The following is a 20,628-nucleotide window of genomic DNA, read 5'->3' as shown; positions in this document are numbered from 1 at the left end:
AATTTTACTCTCATTACATTTTGATGAAGACATGTTCTTTGGCTAACCTTAACAGATCTCTAATACAAAGGTTTCCTAGCCGAGTCTAGCATCCTGAAAATGCATACATTCTAAATTAAAATTGTACATCCTAGCATTAAGGGCCAACGGCAAGGTCTTAACCGGTGTCAGATCCCTACTACCAAAATCCCGCCCTCACGGTGTGAGTGGCGCATGCGCAGAGGACTTTACCCTCATTGCCAACTGTAACTTCCCCTGTCGTGGGGGCCCCCTTTCACTCGACGCCATCTTAAAGGTCGTCCGAGTTCCCGTGTGAGGTATCTGTAGGAAGGACAGCGTGGACTCCCCCCCATCCCCACACTCGCTTCAGCCCGAGCGGATATACGGCCCCCGGGAAATTCGTAGGAGGGGTATCTAGCCGTCTCCCCCCTGGGAGGGGCCTATGGCCGTCTCCCCCTAGGCGACCCATCCTTAGTGGGTGCCGCCTCCCCGTGGAAGGGGCCAATGGCCGCCTCCCCCGGGCGCTCCCATCCATTCTGGGTGGCGCCCCCCTCTAGGGACCTTGAAATTACTGCTCACCGATCATGACCTTACCGCCCGACCAAAAAATACATACGACAGTTGTTTTACCTACTAAGGGAAGAAAATTCACCTAGTGTGATACAGCTTGATGATTCATCAACTTCTCATTTCTACAAAGGGAAAAAGGTCCTAAAGCACAAAACAATTACCTTACTTGATACATTCCTTTACTTTTCTACAAAGGAAGAAAGGCCTATACACATTTCTTAAATGCTGAAACAACTTGACTGCATCTCTTTAATACAATCTGAAATCATCAACAAATCACTTTATTCAAAAAACATTGCAATAGGGGCTGGTGGGTGGGTCAAAATTGCCGCTTGTTCCGTCGAGGGCTCACGAGCGACGAGTGGTGCAGCCTTCAGAGCACAGGAACAAGAGGACGCTTCTTCAGATTCCCGCTCTATTTATCCGTCTGCGGGAGGGCGGGGATCCTCCTCAGGTACGCCCACTGGGCGCGGTCTTCCGTGCTGGTGTCTAGGACAACCCCTCCTGGGCGGGAAAGGGCGCGCCCCGGCTACGCCACTTTGGGCATACCAGCCGAGCCACGCTTCCCGCCCAAAATGGTTTCCCGGGGGGATCGGGGCACCCCTCCATACGTTCGGGGGAACCGAGTGGTCGCCCCTTTTCATCTGCAGCATTAAAGGGTATATCACCTAATTTAAGTGTTGGGATTCCGGATTACAAAGGGTGCACCTGAACCAGTACAATTTTACACTTACATGTTTATAGTATCTCTTCTGAATAGGTGCCTGGGTAAATTTGCAATGCCTTGATTGGTGAAAAATAAACCATTTCACCGACTAGCCAGCGCTAAGACAACATTTTATACCTGGCAGACTGTCAAATGTTGGTTCAAAATGTCACTCACACCTCCCTAAATGAAATAACCCCAGCCTGTCATGTGGAAACATACATCGAAATATTAAAATGTACTAATTCAATGCTAGGCTTTTTCAGAGTAATTTGACGTCTTGCTGAGGCTGTGAAACTGAAAAAGAAGCCACAAAACCACACAAGAGGATAAGAGAGAGGTTTACGAATTAAGGAATTCTAAAAGTAAAGGCCTTAATTAGTCTGTGGTCTTATCTCTTTCTGTGTTCAGGTAGCATCTGTGCACTCGTTGATTTTCTTTTATGGGCTTACAGCCGTTAATTAGCATTTATCTTCAATTAGTGGTGGGCTCACCGGAAATTAAAACAAGCATTGACAATGTCATTTGTTCTCTCCTTTGTGAAGTCAAAGAGTTTTTGTAATGTTTCACTAAAGACTAACACAGGTACAGACTTCCCTATATGCAAAGCATATGGTGCCAGCAACAACAGCATCACTGCCAAGTTCTCTCAATGCACATATACTCAGAAAAATAATGGAACACTCAGCAGTTACCCAATGGACACACACAGACACTGAAACAGACACACACACACAAACGCAGACACAGATACCAACACACATACGCAGACACACACACACACACACACACACACATACTCCGTAGGATGAAGGGAAATTTACAAACAACTTTGTTTGTGTACTTTTCATCAGATGTTTTTTTCATTTCTCCACTCTTTTCATGAGATCTAGCAACACTCCTTCTGCTTCTGTTCTATGTTCTACACAAGGTTCATGACAATTTTTCCCTCAATTCTGCTTTAAAGCTTGGAGATACACGGGGCAAGATGGCCGCTGCAACGTTGTGCTGAGAGGTTGCATCTTTTCCCTCTCCCGCAACGAATGGATGTATGAAGTACTGAGGAAATGCTGTGCTACCCATGAGAACTGCCTCTGATGGAGATCGGACGCTGGTGGCATAAAGGGATACCTAAAACCCAGCACCTCAAGAAGCAAGCGCTTCGGATCGGACAGGCTTGGGTCCGTGTAAAGAAAGTAATATTGAGAGTCTTAGCCGGGCAACTCATGGCTCCTAAAATACCCGTCCGTGCTGCTAACCAAGAGAAGGTGAGCGAGAGGAGTAAAAAGATGCCATACCCTCCAGCGGCAGTGAAGACAGGGACAGCTGCTAGTTTGAAAGTAGATACTCTGGCAGGGAAGTATGCCGGCGCGATCAAAAAAGTATTTCCCCTCCCTCTGCCGGAGAAAGTGAAGAAAGGAGACATGCGGAAACAGAGTATGATTTCAAAAAATAACAATACAGTGGAGGTCCGCAACACGAGCAATTCCGTGAAAGGAGACGAACACAAGATTCGGGAAACGGGAATGCGGCAACCTACCATGACGGAGATCCTGACAGCAAAGTTCCCCGAAACATCAGAGATGCCGGATTCCCTCCGCGAAGCAGACGCTGTCACTCTGGCTTCAGGAAACGTCTTCGAGGACGTAACTGACGGCGAAGGCTCTGAGAGGTCGGCTGCTAGGCAACGAGCTGAGCCGGCGCCGAAAGTGAATCAGAACACTGCAGAAGCGCAGGCTGGCGGAGCAAACGCTGGAGAAGTGCAATCACAAACGTTGAACAAAAACGGAGGTAAAGGGGAAAGCGGAGGGGATCAGGACACTGGTATGGGGAATATGGGAGGCACAACTGCTGATATGCTTGGAGCCCTAATGCTAGTGGAAGAAGAGATGAATGCCTCCAAAAAAATGACTGGCTCCTGGGGCAGCAGGGATAGCTTAGTAAATCAGAATCTCTTAGGGGAACTAAACAGTGGCAAACACCCCCAGGGGGGAGGAGACTGTACCTCTCTAGAAGGGGGAGGAGAATTCTACTCAGTAAATGAAGATTCGGAGTCAGCACTCTCATCAGAGTCTAACACAGAGGAGGATGATCAGGAAGGTACTGAGTCAGGCATTAGTACATCGGGGAAAGAATCCACAATGAAGAAAAGACATGCGAAAGTAGAGAAACGGCTCTTGTGGGATTAGTCAGTGACCTCGCAAGTATACCAGGAGGAAGATAAACCTGGCAACATGGCGGAAGGAGCAACAGCTGGCTCCATCCCTCCCCAACGGGACCCTTTTCACACTCTGTTCGTTACTCTTAAGCAGATGCAAAGTGAAGCAAGGGCAGAGAGCCGCAGAGCGAGACAGGCATCAAAGAAAATCCAGAACAGCCTAAGGAAGGTCAATAAACTATATGATGAACTGGTGGATCGGGTAACAGAGGTTGAGGAGCGCACAGGCAAGCTTGAAGACGATGTTGGGAGCTGGCAGTCATTTAAGACAGAGCAGGAAAAAATGGCGGAGGATATGCGCTGGAAGATGGAGGATTTTGAAAATAGACAGAGGAGGAATAACATTCGATTGCTGGGTGTGGCGGAAGGGTCAGAAGGGCAGGAAGTTAGGCAATTTGTGATAAATCTCTTGAAGGGGGCCTTTCCAGAATCCCAGTGGCAGTGGGAAACAGAAATACAGAGGGCGCACAGGTTCCCATTCACAGTAAAGAAAGTTGGGGCTACAGGAGGAGCAGGGAGGGACGGCCAGCAAAACCACCCTAGGGCAATATTAGTGTACATTGGGAACTTCCTGCTCGGAGAAGAGATTCTGAGTAAGGCAAGGCCAGAGAGCAGGAGGACTTTTGAAGGCAGCACCTTTTTTGCCAGGCCTGACTTCTGTCATTTTACCGTAGAGAGGAGGTGGAAGTTAAGGCAGATGATCGCTCCCTTTCAAGCCCTTGGCATGGAAGCATATTTACTGTACCCTGCCAGATTCAAAGTGATTGGGAGGGGGAAAACTTGGATGTTCACCTCTGAGATCAAAGCTGAGCTTTTTTTGGAAGAAATGAGGAAGCAGAAGGGGGGCTAAGAGTTATGGGTACCTACATTTGAATATAGATAAGAGAGAAAGGGGTTTAAGGGGAGCTCAGCAAAGTAAATACACTTAGCGGGAGAGGGATGCGGCTTGCACAACCTAAGGCGGGCACACATAGGTCAGTTGACCTATTTGCCTGTAAAGGGGAGGGGGGTGGGGGGGGCAGAGCAGGGGAGGAGAGGGAGGGGGTGGCTGTGGGGGGGGTGGAACAGCAACATTTTTTAAAGATTTTGCACATTGTTACGTACTCAGGAAACACTGGATGTATACAAACTAGTTTGATGATGGCAAATAATGTTCATCTTTTGTTGCATTTACCAATGTTAGTGCAATGGCGTGTAGGATAGCATCAATTAATGTATGTGGTCTAAATGAGCTGAATAAGAGGATGAGAGTTGCAGCGTACTTAAAAACTATGCGATTGGATTTGATATGCCTACAAGAGACCCATATAGAATTAAGTAAGACATATCTTTTGGAGCAACTAGGGTTTAAGGTGTTGGCAAGTTCTAAACAGGAGACTAGGACCAGAGGGGTAGCAGTTTTGGGTAGACAAAGGGATGTAGTCGTAGGGAAGAAGAAGGAAGATAAATGGGCTAGATGGGTTATTTTAGAAATATGTTTTAGGGGTCAGAAACTAACTCTTGTTACAATTTATGGATCTACAGAAGATGACCCAGATGTATTTCAGTTCCTTGACACGGAGTTAGCCCAGTGGCCTGAACCCATAGTATGCTATGGAGATTTTAATATTCATGACCTAGAGAGCTCATTTACACGATCAGATGCGACCTACCGGGGTAGGAAGAGGAAAGTATTTAGGGCATTAGCGGACATGGTCACACACAATGCCCTGGTTGATCCTTGGGTAAAGTTACATCCCCATCTTGATGGAAGTACCTTCTTCTCCGCCCCACATAAAGTAATGGTCAGGCTTGATTACTTCTTGATAACTAATTGTCTACTACCTGGGTCACAAGTGGAGAAGCTACCTAGGGTGATCTCAGACCACAGTCCGGTGATTCTCACCATTAAAATTAGCCAAACACCAAGAACACCCTCACAGTGGACTTTCGAGAGAGGCCTGTTAAAGGATCCTGTATATAGGGAGCATATGACAGTCTGGGTCAAATGATTTTGGGATATCAACAGGGGGACAGCAGCCCCAGGAGTGGTCTGGGACACTTTTAAGGCGGAAATAAGGGGAGAAACAATTAGCTTCGTCTTGGGAAGACAAAAGAGAGAAAGGGATAAGAGAGAGGAGGTAGCACAGAGATTATTAAGAGAGGAAGGAAATCTAAGTAGAGCTATAACACAAAATCTACCCTTAGAGGAATACCTGCTCAAAATCATAGCTCTAAAAGCTGAAGTGGTGGAAGGGCTCGCTAGGCAGGCTGCAGATAATTTCCTGACAAAAAAGGAAAAGACGTATGAACTTAGCGAGAAGGTGGGGCGTGTGTTGGCAATTAGAACTAGGCAGAGAGTGGCTGAAGCGGGAATAAAAGAAGTTAGGGATGGGCAGGGGAATATGGTTATGGAGCCTAATCTAATAAGGGAAGTGTTTAGAAAGTTTTATGCATATTTATACACCCCAGAAGACCCAGCAAACTTATTGGAGATTGATAAATATCTGAGAAATATCTCTCCACCGATAATGACAGAAGAAGATAGGGAAATACTAGATGGACCTCTACAGTTAGAAGAGCTCAAGGAAGCTCTTAGTAGTTTACCACCAGGTAAAGCGACAGGGCCAGACCAAATTCCGCTCGAATTTTACCAAATATTTAAAAACGTGCTTCTGGCAGATATGTTTCTGATAATGCAACAAGCACAACTAGAAGAATCCTGCCCGGAGTCATGGGGAGGGGCTGATATAATAGTAATTTTGAAAAAAGGGAAGCCACCAGAAACACCAGGGTCATACAGACCAATTACATTAATGAACTCTGATATTAAAATATATTCCAAAATCTTAGCAGAAAGGCTGGCTGGGATCATTGAGCAGTTGGTAATCCCCATACAGCATGGATTTATTCCTGGAAAAGGGACAACGCAGCATGTAAGGACTGTTGTTACTATGTTTGACTCAGCAGATATCCTAGGGGACCCTGTCGCAGCACTCTTCCTAGACGCTGAGAAGGCATTCGACAGGGTCTCCTGGGACTATCTTTGGCAGGTTATTAGGTGGTGCGGGATGGGGGAACCTTTTATAAAAGCTATACGGGTACTATACAACACCCCAACAGCAAGAATAAGAGTGAATGGAGGGCTTTCCGATACGGTAAAAATTGCTAGGGGGACTAGGCAGGGATGTCCCTCTTCTCCCCTCCTTTTTGCGCTATATCTCGAACCGCTACTGCGACGGCTTGAAGCTAATCAAGAGGTACCACCAATGAGGATGAATAGTTGTACTGTGAAGACCCTAGCCTACGCAGACGATGTAGCAATTTTAACCCCTAACCCCACCTTAGCTATAAAAGAGGTGGAGACAGAGGCCCAGGTGTTTGGACAGATATCAGGGTATAGCCTAAATAGACTAAAAACGCAGATTATAAAAAATAGGTACACTATATGTAATGATGACAGGGTGGTTAATTCAGCAGTATACTTAGGGGTGTTATTAACGGTGAACCTGGATAAGATAGTAGAGTTGAATTTGTCCCCTCTGATTGACAAAGTCAAAAAAGATTTGGAGAGGATGAACAACTTACATCTTTCTCTTATGGGGTGTACTAATGTGATTAAAATGTTAATTTTGCCCAAATTTTTATGTTTTTTTCGCTCTATCCCTTTAGTTTTTGAGGTTAGGTGGTTTAATTTGTTAGAGAGAGTACTGAACAGGTTTATTTGGGCACATGGGAAAACCAGACAGGCCTACAGGTATATGACTCTCCCAAGAGAAAGAGGGGGATGGGGGGCCCCTGATTTTCGGTTGTACCAAATGGCTGCAGCACTACAGTACATGCAGGGGCTAATTGGGGGTGGAGGACGCGACACCGGGGTTACGACCATGTCCACGGAAGTCTACTCTATAGAATTGGGGGTAGAGGCAGAAAATAACTTCTTAAACAGAGTTGAGTTTGGATACCATAAAAGGACTAGATTCAAGACTGTAGTGGCAGCATGCAGAACTTGGAATGCATTCCTAAAAAGAATGGGATTGGGAAGATATAATAGATATGTCAGGCTTTATAAGAATAAATCCTTCCCTGCAGAAGTATTTGCTGATTCGACAATGTCGGGTTGGACTCAAAAAGGGATAGTACAGATTGGAGATCTAATGGATGAGGAAGGGATAGTCCAGTTTGCAGACCTTACCCTCAAGTATGGGATTGAGAGAAAGGACTTCTTCAAATACCTACAGGCAAGGAGCTTCCTTTGTCGTAAGCAGGGTGGCAGTGTGGGGTTTAACAGTAATGAAGTACTGGAGAAAATAAAAATAGGAGGGGACTGCACAATTAGATCCTTTTATGCATGTTTAGCAAAAGGAAAGATAGATGATTTAGAGAAAGTTAGTTACAAATGGGTAGAAAAATTGGGTGGGGAGTCTGGAAGCTTTCAAGAATCCTTGGACATGGGATGTAATATTCTGGGCCCTGGCCCCCTGCAATCGCAGCACTATAAGACTCTATTTTCATTGTATCATACCCCTGCTAGAATAGCTAAGTGGGGAGGCTCCACTGGCACCACCTGTCCACGTTGTAACGCAGGGGATGCAGATATTATTCATATGTTTGCTACCTGCCCTCAGCTCTATACCTTGATTAAAAATTTAGAAGATTTTCTTGGTAATACACTTGGCATACGAATAAAATTGACACCTATGATGATACTGTTTGAGAGAGATAACCAGGATGGATCTGATCATAAGGAATTTATGTTTATGGCTACCGCAGTTCTGAGACTGACAATAGCAAGAGTATGGTTAGATAAGATACCCCCGGGAATGCAAATATGGCTGGCAAATCTACTAGCTAGTTGCAATCTTGAGAAAGCAATATATGCACGTAAGGGGAAAAGGGGAAGAAGGCTTGGGTTGAAAATATGGGAACCAATAGCCAAATGGAAAGAGAGGATGGCACTACAAGATAATGTAACATAATAGGAAATATAGGTTCTTAAACTGTGATTTATGGTATGTTTGTATTGTTTAAATTTCAAACCAGAGAAATGTAAAATTATGGATGTGAAAAAATTGGTAGGAAAATGTTAAATGGTAAATTGTAAAATGTACAAATGTATGATGTGTAATACAATGTGTATATTAAGAAAAAGAAGGGGGAAAAAAATAAAATATATTTAAAAAAAAAAAAGCTTGGAGATACACACGTTTCCCCTTCTGCTACGTTTTTCAAGCCCTTACACTTTTTTTGTGCAGTAATAATTCGTAACCTTGATCATCACCAGCTTGGACTCTATGTCCGGGAATTCAGTTGTCGGGTCTGAAATGTTTCCTCTTTGGTGTGCATCTGTCACCTCAATCGTCCGACCGCCTTCCTGAACTTGCTTAACCAGCTCATCTGATCATCCCTGATATTCTTGACATTATCTTTCCCCAAAAGATGATAACACACTACAATTGGCCTGATTGGGTGGTCGTGGAGGTATTTGCATCCCCTAACTTGATTAGGGTTTGGCGGTTGTGTGGAGCTGGGTCGGGATCCGGCTTCTGCAGGACCTGTATCTTCACTCACTGCCTTGTCCACCTGATCTTTCATTGTCAGGATATCATTAACTGGTTTGATTATCTTCGTGAATTTCCTGATTGAAAGCATTGGTTTGGTCTAATTGAGGCGAGGTCCGCAATCAACGTGAAGACTGGGCTTGCTCCATCACTCTCTTCTGTATAGATTGTTTCGGTGTCTAGGGTTTTCCACGAGTGTCTTATCAGTGTCCGGAACATCAGTCCTCCACTGAAGGAGTGGAGTTACAGGAACAAAGTTACTTCATTGTCAGTCTGTACATTGTCTGGGTCTCCTTCCCCTACATACTACCATGCACAGGTGTATGATACCAATGATGGCAAGCCCAGGGCACTGACTGCATTTATCAGTGCTTCCAATTGTCTCCCTTTTCACTCCAGATAAACTTTACCATATACAATCAAAGATGCAGATCATGGTTTCTAAATCTTTATGAGATAGATCCTTTCCCTTACACTATAAAAAGTAGGGTCCCTAGAACTGAACTTTAGGCATCATATCAATGGCCTTTGAACTAGCGCGTGCATGTGCACAGCTGACAATAAAAGAGTGCACCTCAACTCGAGGGCTGATGGTTCCTGGAAATAGCTTTATTTGTATGCATTACAATTTTACCACTTTTTGATGCACGTTGCAAAAAAAGATACAGATAAAAAAAAATTGCACGCTTGTCAAGGCCTACCCTATTGGCTTTGCCAATGCTTCTCTTCAGTGTTTCATGTGTTGTTGCACCCTTTGATTTGTTGCACGGCGTCTGGTGCGGTTCTGACCGTGAGGCACGTGTTTATAGACCGACAGCCAGAAGATGAATTAATCTGAAAGAAAATGAATGGAGATAACGAGAACAGTCGAGAAAATTCCGTTATTGAAATCCTTGCTCATGAGCGTCTCCTACCAACGGCCTGGAAGCCTAAATGAATGTCACTCGAAGCGTGTCTCGTGCGCGCTGCTATGGCAACTCCCCTCTTTCCACAGACCGGCAATGCTGCTGCTATCGAAAAATCACAGTGGTTGAAAAAAAATGTTATAGATTTCAGATGCTTTGCTTCCCCGGCAAACAACCTTTAGCACAAAGGGAATGCATGCATTGTGTGACGGCACAGATAATAGTGTACGCCACTAATTTGCCCAGATAACAGCAGGCCACGGGTTGTGTTATGTCTGTGCATTCACCCACAGCCAGGAGGAGCTAAAAATAACCCTATTCAGCATTCAGAAGTGAAAACTGAATGTCAGGCATTCTAGACTGCTGGGCACTCGGCATAGAACTGATGATGCCACTTCTCGTGGTTATAAAGAAGTGGTTGTGTAACCATATTTGTTCAATAACCCGTGCATAATAGTGGAAAAAACAGATCGCTCTGCATAGGTTTATGCAAAAAGATAGCTATTCACGGGCTTCTGTACACCGGTAACTGCGCAGGCTTAGGTGAAAGGAAAGCTCTACAGGGGCTTAGCAGACATATAGATCTGCATAGGCTTATCTACATGGATAGCTGTGCACAGGTTTATACAAACATCTAGATCCCTGTGCAGATTTCGATCCAGTTGCTCCACACAGATTTCTGCAAATAGCTAGCTAGCTCTTTAGAGGCTTATGCAAACAAATAGCTGTGCATATATTTATGTCAACTGATATCTCTGCCCATACTTATGCAGACATCTAGATCGGCATAGGCGTATAGATTTGGCTAGCTCTGCACAGGTATATACAAATATCTAATCTAGGTCTGAACAGGATTCTGCACATGGATAGCGCCGCACAGATTTATGCACATAGCTAGCTCTGTACAGCTTCATCAAACAAAGAGATCTGCATATATTTTTGTCAACAGTCACCCCTGCAATGGCCTTTGAAAAGAGCTAGCTTACAAGATGTAAGCAGGCAGTTAGCTATGTACAGGCTTGTGCAAGCAGGTAGCTTTGCACAGGCTTATGCAAACAGATAGATTGTATGTGCCTCAAGCACTGTTATCTTCCAAAAGTGCTTTTGTCTCAGATCCAAGCTTACCAAACGGGGTAGATAGATACATACCCTGTGTCTAACCTGTTGGATATTGGAGATGAACAATCACAGTATGAAAGCATGCTCTGGTATCATGATCACTCAAAAAAAGATTAAGGGGCAGATGTATCAAAATACCGATTTGCGATTCTCAAATAGCGATTTTTTGAGAATCGCTATTTGAGAATTGCAAAATAGTATGTATATAAAAATTCGCTATTTTTTAGCGATTTCTTAAAATTCCTTAATTGCGATTAGCAAATTGCTAATCGCAATTAAGGAATAATTTCCCATTCATTTCTATGGGCCAGGAGGCCCATAGGAAGGAATGGGAAGTTATTCTCAATTTGCAATTCGTAATTTGCTAATCGCAAATTGAGAATAATTTCAAGGGTGCAAGGGTGTCTTAAGGACACCCTGCTACACCCCTGACATTTACATGTGTGCGCATATGGAGCACATACATGCCCTAAGGGCATGTATGAGCGCCACGTGGCACCTTTACAAATGCCAAAAAGTGCATTTGTAAAAGAATTTGCAAATTACCACCAACTACAAGTTGGTGGTAATTTACGATTTCTTAGTGTAAATTCGCAAAACTTGATTGCTTCTTACATAGCATTTAAGGAATCGCAATTTGCGATTCCTTAAATGCTTATGCAATATTAAGGAATCACAAAATGTGCGATTCCTTAATATTGCGTTGAGTTTTAGATGATACATAACATTTTCCGATTTTTGGGTCGCAAATGCTGCTTTTTTCGAATCGCAGCGTTTGCGACAAAAAAATTGTTTGATACATCTGCCCCTAAAACTGGCTTTACCTCGCATAAATCATATAGTTTAAGGAAAGTACGCCATAGCACATGCTCTTTGCACCCGAATGACATCATAAGATGTAATATCATACATGATTTGACCAGTAGTGGCTTGTGTCCTGGTAAAGTGGTGGGGAGAGGTAGCGTCGACTGATAAACAACTGAGACACACACATAAAAAATTATAATTACCTGCTGCATCGCTGCATCCCCACTCTTCTGCTCCCTCCTCACCAGCACAGGCTCCCAGAATCCCATGAAACGAATCCTCAATTTGCTCTCAAGGATTGGCCTGAATGCCGATGATTTGTGCTCCCGAATAAGACTGAGAGCCTATTCTTGCTGTCTCCATCCTGTCAATACATCTCAGGTTGGAGATAGTTTCACAGCACATGTGGTTTGTCCGTCCTGAGATGTCTTTCCAAACCCACATGCGCACTGACAACAGTGCCCTGCCTGCCACTCCCCCTTCATGATGGCCCCAATTAGGGCCCATGCCCAAGACTCACTATTGAAAGAAAAAAATAAAAAGACAATTAACATTTTTATTATCGTTTTACTTTTAAAGTTTTGAGGCTGGTGGGGGGAGGTCAACGCTGGCTTTGACCCCACTGTTGGGCCACTGTGCTCATTTTAAGAACTGTCACTAGCTAAGACCTTTTGATTTTGCTAAACTTAGATTTTAACACACACTTCTATGGACTTTCAGCCAGCTCTCCTCATCCATTGGTCTGTTATTGTCGTTCACATTTTTCTTCCACCCACAACACCGCACACCATGAGGTAGTGGGTCAACCCACTTCAGCCATTGGTTAACTTCACTGTGAGGGACAGTATTCTGCCCTTTCACAAGGAGATCATCCAAATACAAAGTAGTCCCCTAATTGGCAATGTGTGCTTTTTGATACCAAACAATATTTTTGCTTTTAGCCAGTGTTTTTTTAGATTGATGTGGGCCCAGCAGCTTCCACAACAATGACGTTTTGCAAATGGCATTACAAAACAAAAGGTGAGACTGAACATATATTATAAGATGATGCATTGTCAGTGTTGCTGGTGAGTGGAAAACAAAATAAGATGTCTTAAGTAGAGTATTCCCTAAACTCACTTGGTATTCAAACTACATACTGGATGTCAAGCAATCCAAATTTTGCCAAAGCTTTGTTGGGGTCCCTAAACGTTGCCCCTTCACGAAGTTGCAAAACATATCTCTTTCATAAAAGACTTTGGGGCAGATTTATGTTAACTGGCGCATTCCCAGGAAGGCGCCAGTTAACATGCGCCACAGTGCGCCACAGCTCCGCCACCCATGGTGCGCCGCATTTATAATGCGGCGCACCATGATGCAAAAACGGCACAGATGCGTGACGCATCTGTGCCGGAAATGTGGCGCATTGCTGGAGTTGCAGCTCCAGCAAGGCTCGGGGGTACACCATGTGCACAATGCTGCGTCAAGACCTACGCCTGCTTCAAGCAGGCGCAGGGTTTTGACGCAGCATTGCCCTGAAAGTGACTGAGTGAAATCTCATAGATTTCACTCAGCCACTTTCAGGAGGCGTTCCTGTGCAGGAACGCCTCCTTATGGCGCAGTGCTTTACAACATGACGCATCTCCTAGATGCGTCACGTTGTAAATAGGGCGCCTTGTTTGCGCTGCAGTTGCGTCAAATAAAGTGACGCAATTGCGGCGCAAAGAGGCGCAACGGCCTCATAAATCTGCCCCTTTGTGACTAAAACATCACTTAAAAGAGATTTGATGTAGGTTTTTATAGCAAGTGGGCTTTTGCTGGATATTTTTTCACAGGAAAGCAAACAATGCATATTTTCCTAGCTGAACTTACTTTCAATGTTTTTTTACCTGCTCCCTATAAACATCTCCACCAACTTTATGAAGTTGTCAAACGGCTACTTCTGTAAGTTTACCAAACCCCTGCCAATAAAATGTATCACTCATTCAGGAAAAATATTCAAGAAGATGCATTCCGTGTAATCCTTTTGTTTTCTAAAGTGCTCACTCTGCTGTCTACAGAGGTAATATGTTATTTTCTAACTCCCACAAACTGCATTCTCAGGGTTCAGAACTTGTTGAGTGGGCTCAAAATGGGTAATGTAGGTGTGGTACTTTCACAGCTTCTTAGACAACCTGTCATGTACAACCCACATCATTTTTTTTAACATCTACTGAAGTTGCATTATGCCCGATATAATTATAGGCTAGGCTATTATCCCTTGCAAGAAGAAGAAAAAAATGATACGTTTCCGTACCAAAAAATATAAATGCATCCATAAGTTTTTATAAAAGATTGATTTCTGAAGAACTGGGATTCTACTAATAAACTTGAAAAGATTATCTACATATTAATGTATGAAGACGATAAAATACTATACAGCGGCCTACATTAATTTTGAAGATTTGTGCTTACTAATTAGATACTACACCTTTTGTTTGTCGCGTTTAAGAAAGTGCATTGAAGAGCATGGATTACATATGGATCTTGTACAGATGCGTTACCACTAGAATTAATTGATGCCTAATACATCTTTATTTGAGTTTGTTATATTAATGCATATCCATGAATTCTAGGACTATAGATCTTAATTGAATTGGCGGTGCAATGTCTGACGGGCACCCAAAAAGAGCTCTTTATCGGAGTTCTTTTGTCCCTGCTAATTGGTGCTGTGGGTGTGAGGGCCCTAGGGGAAGTGTAGATGTAGGGGAGTAGTGGTGGTTAAAAAAGGTTAGGTAGTCCACTACGTGACTTTAATTGTGTGGCTAACTACCTTATTAAAAACAGTGAGGAGAGACTACTACCCAGTGCAAAGAGCCCCTTTATGGGTGCCCGTCAGACATTGCACCGCCAGTTTGACGAGGAGCAAAACCCAGATGATGAAGCATGACACCTAGCTTGCTTGGTGTATGAGGGTTTTAGTCCCGAAAGGGAGGATTCCCCCTCCCTTCCTTCCACTCCTCGGGCCTGGTCCCATCTCTCGGTTCATTCGCTTTGAATCACATTGGGGAACATAATTTGGGTTACCTTCTCATGGTCACCTGGAGAGGAACTGACATGGCACAGTGGAACACAAAGTAAGCTGGAAACCTCTGTACAGAATGGGTTTCCCGCTCATGAATGGGGGCGTTGCAAAGCTGATGTCCATTACAGAATTTGAAAACTCCCCATGAAATTGTGGACAGCATTAAAAGCTTTTTTCTTTGGTCGGGGCTGGTGATGGAGAGTAGAAGTGCCTTTCGTGCAGTGCCCGGTACAAACCTCCCTCCCCCCTACAGGGCCCCACCCCAGATCTCACACGGTGAAGAGTTTTTTAGAATTTGGCAGATCTGATATGCATAATATGCATACATTTTGGGCTGTCAGGAAGTTCTGTAACAGAAGTGGGTCAGTCAGGCAGGTCCTCTTGACACCACTGGCCCTTCAGAGGGATGATGAGGAAGAGCTGTAGAAGAGGAAGCCATCATGAGAGCATCATGTCCAGAGACTAGTTCTGGTCAGAAGCAGGTCCAAAATGTAATTATAAACAGCAAAATAAAGTGTTCACATACAAACAATATCTCCAGTCTATTGCACACTTGAATCTGGTGTTCCTCTGAATAACATCATTTCTGGGCCACCATTGATTGCAGTTGTAACCTCTTGGCACTGCTTGACACTCACCTTCTATTCCTTCCTTGCGATCTATGAGCCTCTCTGCATTTTCCATTTAAGATAAAATTCAACACTATTTGAAACATGATAGCCTCTAAGGTTAGAAATTATGGGAGTAAGGCCATTCCATGGCAACAGATAGAATGAACTAGTTATGTGAGGTGTCCATATCTGTTTTTGAATTCTGGCCCAAAAATAAAAAGAAGAGCAACAAATCATCTGCTGTTGTCGTTCGCTGCTCATTCATTGGTCAACTACTGAAATTATTAGCCTGATGTGTGGAAAGGTGTTCGATAATTTGATGTGATTTTCCCAATTTCTATTTCTCTGCCCACACCAAGCCCACCAATCAAATAGTCTAGACAAACCTTTTCTCAAAAGAACCCATATTTTCCCATTTTAACTAAGCTGAACTGACTTTAGCTAATTTTACTTCAAAGGTCAACCTTCAATTGACGCTAGGCTGTTTGTTGGTTTTCAGCTTTCAACAACTTAACTTAAGCTATCTTTGAGGGAGTGACCACATTCGACATTCGCAAACTTGTTCGAATGCTCCAGTCTTTCGCATGGGATACACTGCCATTGGTTTGAAACTGGTGCCAGAAGGTCTACTTTAGGATACCTGAATCTTAAAGAATCCATCCCATGCCCTTGTCCACTTCCAATTTTACTGGGCTTGCCTGCCCACTTTTTCTGCTTATGATCTGATCTGATATTCACTCCCCTCCCCTCATGAGCATTGAAATCCATCATCTCACCTTCTTCATAAAGCACCCACTAGAAATTTTTTGGGGAAAACGTCTTTCTTTTCTACTGTCTCCCACACAATTTTCGCAGACCCTCAGACTCTCACAATTCCACCATATTTCTTCCCAGGCCGCTAACATTTCTAAGGTATACCTGGTGTCCAGTTTCAGTTTTAGTTTACACTTTATTTTGCAACTACTACCATTCCATAAAAGTACATATATATCACAATAAAAAAAATACATATATCACTATAGTACAAAGATAATACAATACTACCCATGTCCCTAAAATATAATTTAAGATACAGATTTTTTTTTTAAACGTTTTTATTTGCATTTTATTATAGTCCAACAATACAGTCACATCACCCTCGGTCATCACTCCCCTCCCTTCCACCCTCCACCCGCCCAGTATCACAGCGTAAATATCATCCCTTTCCAACAGTCCAAGTATCGTCTGTAGAACTCTTTGCCAGTTCGAATCTGTGTGTCCCATATAATCCTCCATTCGGGGCCCTCGTTCCCTCGCGTCTCTCCATCCCTTGTGTCCTAGTTCAGAGTCCCCTATCTAGCCCATGATATCTTCTCCATTTGCCCCAGACTCTGCCAAACTTCTTGGGGCATCCTCTTGCCTTATAGGTGACCCTTTCGGCCGCCATATAAATATCTAGCCCTCTTCTCCATTCGTCTACCTGGCTACGTCTCTCTTAGCTACCACCAGTGCGAATACCAAAAAGATCAGTAGTGGACAGGTGAGTTCCACATCATTGGTCATACCTAGGAGGACCAACTTAGGATCCAGTAGCAGGGGGGTCTCAAGCACCTCGCCCAGTTCACTCAGTACCTCCTACCAGTAGAGCTGAATCTTAGGGCAGGACCAAATGGTATGATAGAATTCACCATCAACTCGGCCACATCTCAAGCATTGTGTGTCGCTAATCCTACCCATTTTATGCAGTCGCACCCTGCCATAATATGTCCTATGAAGAACATTATATTGGATGAGTTGTAACCTGGATTTAATAGCTACCTCTCTAGGATGCATTAGTACCGTGTCCCAGTCTACATTATCCATTTCCCCTACTTCATTCTCCCACTTCCTCCTAAGGTTACCCATGTCGTCCGTCATGTTGTTCATCAACGTTCTATACATGAGTGATATTGCCCGTTCTTGGGTTTGTTCCTGTAACAATCGGCCCTCAAGAGGCGCATATTCTGGAAGCGTTTCCAGCTGGATCTTTTCCGCTCGCCACGCATGTCGTAGTTGTGCATATTTAAAATATTGCTTATGATGCATCCCAAATTCCTTCCTTAATGCTTGAAAGGGCTTCAGGTCCCACCTAGTTAGCACGTCCCCCAGTGTTGAGATCCCTATGTCGTCCCATCTCTGGAATCCCTTCAATTTATTCAGTTCCGTCAGCCAAGCACAGTGCCAAAACGGCGTCTGGCAGGTGGGTTTTTTCTCCCATCCAGTGCATTTTGTTGCTCTGCTCCATAACGCCAGGGTAAGCCTAGTGGTCGGAAGCAGTCTCGCCCGCCTTCTACCCCCACATAGGTAGTAAGTACAGGGCCTAGCATCCATGTTGTGCCGTTCGAAGGCGTATGTGGGATGGTCAGCCGGGGCATGAAGCCAGTCATTAACGGGGGCCAGGTGTTCCGCCCAATAGTAAGCCTCCAGATTTGGGAGTGAAATCCCTCCACTATACTGATGGCGTTGTAGTGTGGTTAATGCAATTCTCTGTTTCGTGGTAGAGGGTAGTACTCGTTTTAGAGTGCGTACAGGAATCTCGGTAGTGTTATCATTTTAAACATGGCCGCCCGTCCTAGTATAGTAAGAGGGAGCTGCCACCACTGAGTTGCATCATCTATGAAGTTCTTCACTATCCGTTCTATATTCTGTTCATAAGACCTGCCGCTATCCAGAGTCACATACACTCCGAGATACTTAAACCCTTCAGTTGTTGTCTGAAGTCTCCCAGGCAGGTCCTTCCTTCATCCCAGCCCGCAAGGGTCGTAGAGGACTGGCTTGTGCCAGTTTATCTGGTACCCTGCGTATGCCCCATATTGTTCCAGTTCCGCAAACAGCGCCGGAATCGTGGCTTCCGGTTGTGTGATGTATAGGAGGACATCATCCGTGTAAAGCGATATCTTCTCCTCAGTGGAGTCTGCCGACCCCAGTCTAAAACCTGTAATGCCCTCATTTTGGCAAATCGCGCTTGCCAGCACCTCTATTGTGAGCGCGAAGAGTAGGGGGGACAGCGGGCACCCCTGTCTAGTCCCTCGTCTTACCGGGAAGTCCTGGGATAAGACTTCATTAACCTTAACTTTGGCTTTAGGCTCCGTGTATAGCAGGTGTACCCATTTCTGGAATTTGGGGCCGAAGCCGAACCGCTCCAAGACCCCCCTGAGAAAGGGCCAGTGGACCGCGTCGAAGGCCTTCTCAGCATCCAAGGACAGGAGCCAGTGTGGCTCCTCTCTCTCACCTACTTCTTGTAGCCAGTTGTGAGTGCATCTTAGGTTCAATCTAGTGGCCCTGTCGGGGAGGAAGCCCGTTTGGTCCAGGTGGACTAGTTCGGATATCACCGTCCGTAGCCGGAGTGCTAAGATAGTCGCCAATAATTTCACCTCTATGTTCAAGAGGGAGATGGGGCGGTACGAGGTACAGTTGTCCGCTGGTTTCCCCTCCTTATGGACCAGTATTATTATTGCCATGCGGAGATCTGGCGGAGTCTCCCTTCCTGGTCCCCTGCCTCGAATAGACCCAGTAGATGATGTGACAATAGATCGGCCGTTCGTTTAAAGAACTCCGCTGGGAACCTGTTCGGGCCCGGGGATTTAAGATACAGAATTAAAACTAGATAAAATAAATATTTTCCAAACAATTTGAATTCAATGTCATACCTGGTGTCCCTTCACTCCTTTGTTTGTTTTCTCCTCTGTCTTTTTGGTACTTATGTCTGATTGCTGCAAGACATTAAATGGCAAATACAGTTTTTTTCCTACTCAAGTCTTTGAACATATTTTTGAATATGTTCTGTGAATTTCAATCAATTTACCCTTATCTGTACTTCCATAAAATGCTAGGTCTATTAAATGCCACCCCATAATCAACGAATATATAATTACAAGTGTTAACCAATTTAGTACAATGTAGGATAAATAGGATTGATGGAGTGTATTCTAGCGAGTGTGTGGAAGTGCAGAACGTGTTGCTTGAAATATTCATATATGAGTCATACTTCTGTGAACTGAAATCAATTAGCATAAGAATGAAATCAATTATCCAAAAAAAGAGAAAGAATAGTGTTTAACAACATCCTGCTTGGTAACACTTGGGGTTAACACTTCCATCTGTAGCGAACTTCTGGCTGGAAAGCTGCCGTGAAACAAACACTATGGTAAAAAGATGCATGCTGCTAACTTCTTGAGAATATAGTGTGCAGAATGCTTTTTTTCTAAACAGGGGAGCTTTCTAAGTTGCTTCTATTATTTCTAATCAGTGGACATTATACTTTAATACCCTCTAATGAATTCCTTTAAAAAACAGAAGCGATTAGCCTCGGATGGGCCCAAAACATAGCCGTAAGGGCTACTTTTTGGTTAGGAAGACAATACTGTGTCTCTACTGCGAGGAGGTCTTTACCTTCCTTGACTCGTGTGGTCGGAACAGATTCAGTTTAAGGTGTCCTGTCTCACTAACAAATGCCTGCACCGCCCGCCTCCTCAATACCTCAATTTCAGAATCACCACCTACACATCTGCAAGGAGGCTTCAGAGCCCAAATCAGGTCCTTCTTCAAACGCCAAAGCAACCTCAGCACAAAAGGCGGACAGACCTTTTCTGTCCCGACCGGGCCAGTGCCTCATTTGTAAAAGAATGAATGTTGGTGCCCAAAGCTCTGCTCAGAAGCCTGCAGCCAGTGCAAGTAAATGTTGGCGTGCCCAATACCAAGACTACATAGTCTTGAATCCACGTCACGCCTCTTTAATCCTCTACTAGTCACTCTCTGCCCCTTTATCCCGCTCTTTCGGGTTCCTGTTTTCTCCCATTTTGATGGTTTAATTGTCTTTCCTTTCTCCATCTTTCTATTTTGTTTGTTTTCTCATCTCCATAAATTTCTGATGCAGAAAAATAAGTGCTGGTCCCTAACAATGAGTGTCAATGGTCCCCACTGGCAACCACTGGATCAAATTAAGCACTCCCTGGCCCCAAATATTACTAGTAGACCAAGGCCAAAAGACCTTCTTGGGGTATTGGAATTGTATATATGTAGTCAGTTTGCCGCCAGTCAGTTGTCACAGACTGGTCTAGTGTCTGTCAGTGGAACTCACAGAAATGTAAA

The 20,628-nt window shown here is 44.2% G+C and overlaps 1 protein-coding gene across 1 annotated transcript in view; it reads left to right on the top strand.

Moving 5' to 3' along the window:
* The first annotated feature begins 3,510 nt into the window (after nucleotides 1-3,510).
* The window catches only part of LOC147668224 (receptor-type tyrosine-protein phosphatase N2-like), a 945,343-nt gene continuing 928,225 nt past the window's right edge, over nucleotides 3,511-20,628 (top strand). The window contains exons 1-2 of the mRNA XM_086948690.1: nucleotides 3,511-3,721; nucleotides 5,946-6,086. Coding sequence (XP_086804816.1) covers nucleotides 3,511-3,721; nucleotides 5,946-6,086 — 352 coding nt within the window. The remainder of the gene's footprint in view (nucleotides 3,722-5,945; nucleotides 6,087-20,628) is intronic.

The sequence above is a fragment of the Lissotriton vulgaris genome, unplaced genomic scaffold (genome assembly GCF_964263255.1).
Source record: "Lissotriton vulgaris unplaced genomic scaffold, aLisVul1.2 SCAFFOLD_469, whole genome shotgun sequence".
Taxonomy (NCBI): domain Eukaryota; kingdom Metazoa; phylum Chordata; class Amphibia; order Caudata; family Salamandridae; genus Lissotriton; species Lissotriton vulgaris.
Note: the sequence above shows the minus strand (reverse complement) of the source record. Positions and strands in the feature narration are given on the sequence as shown.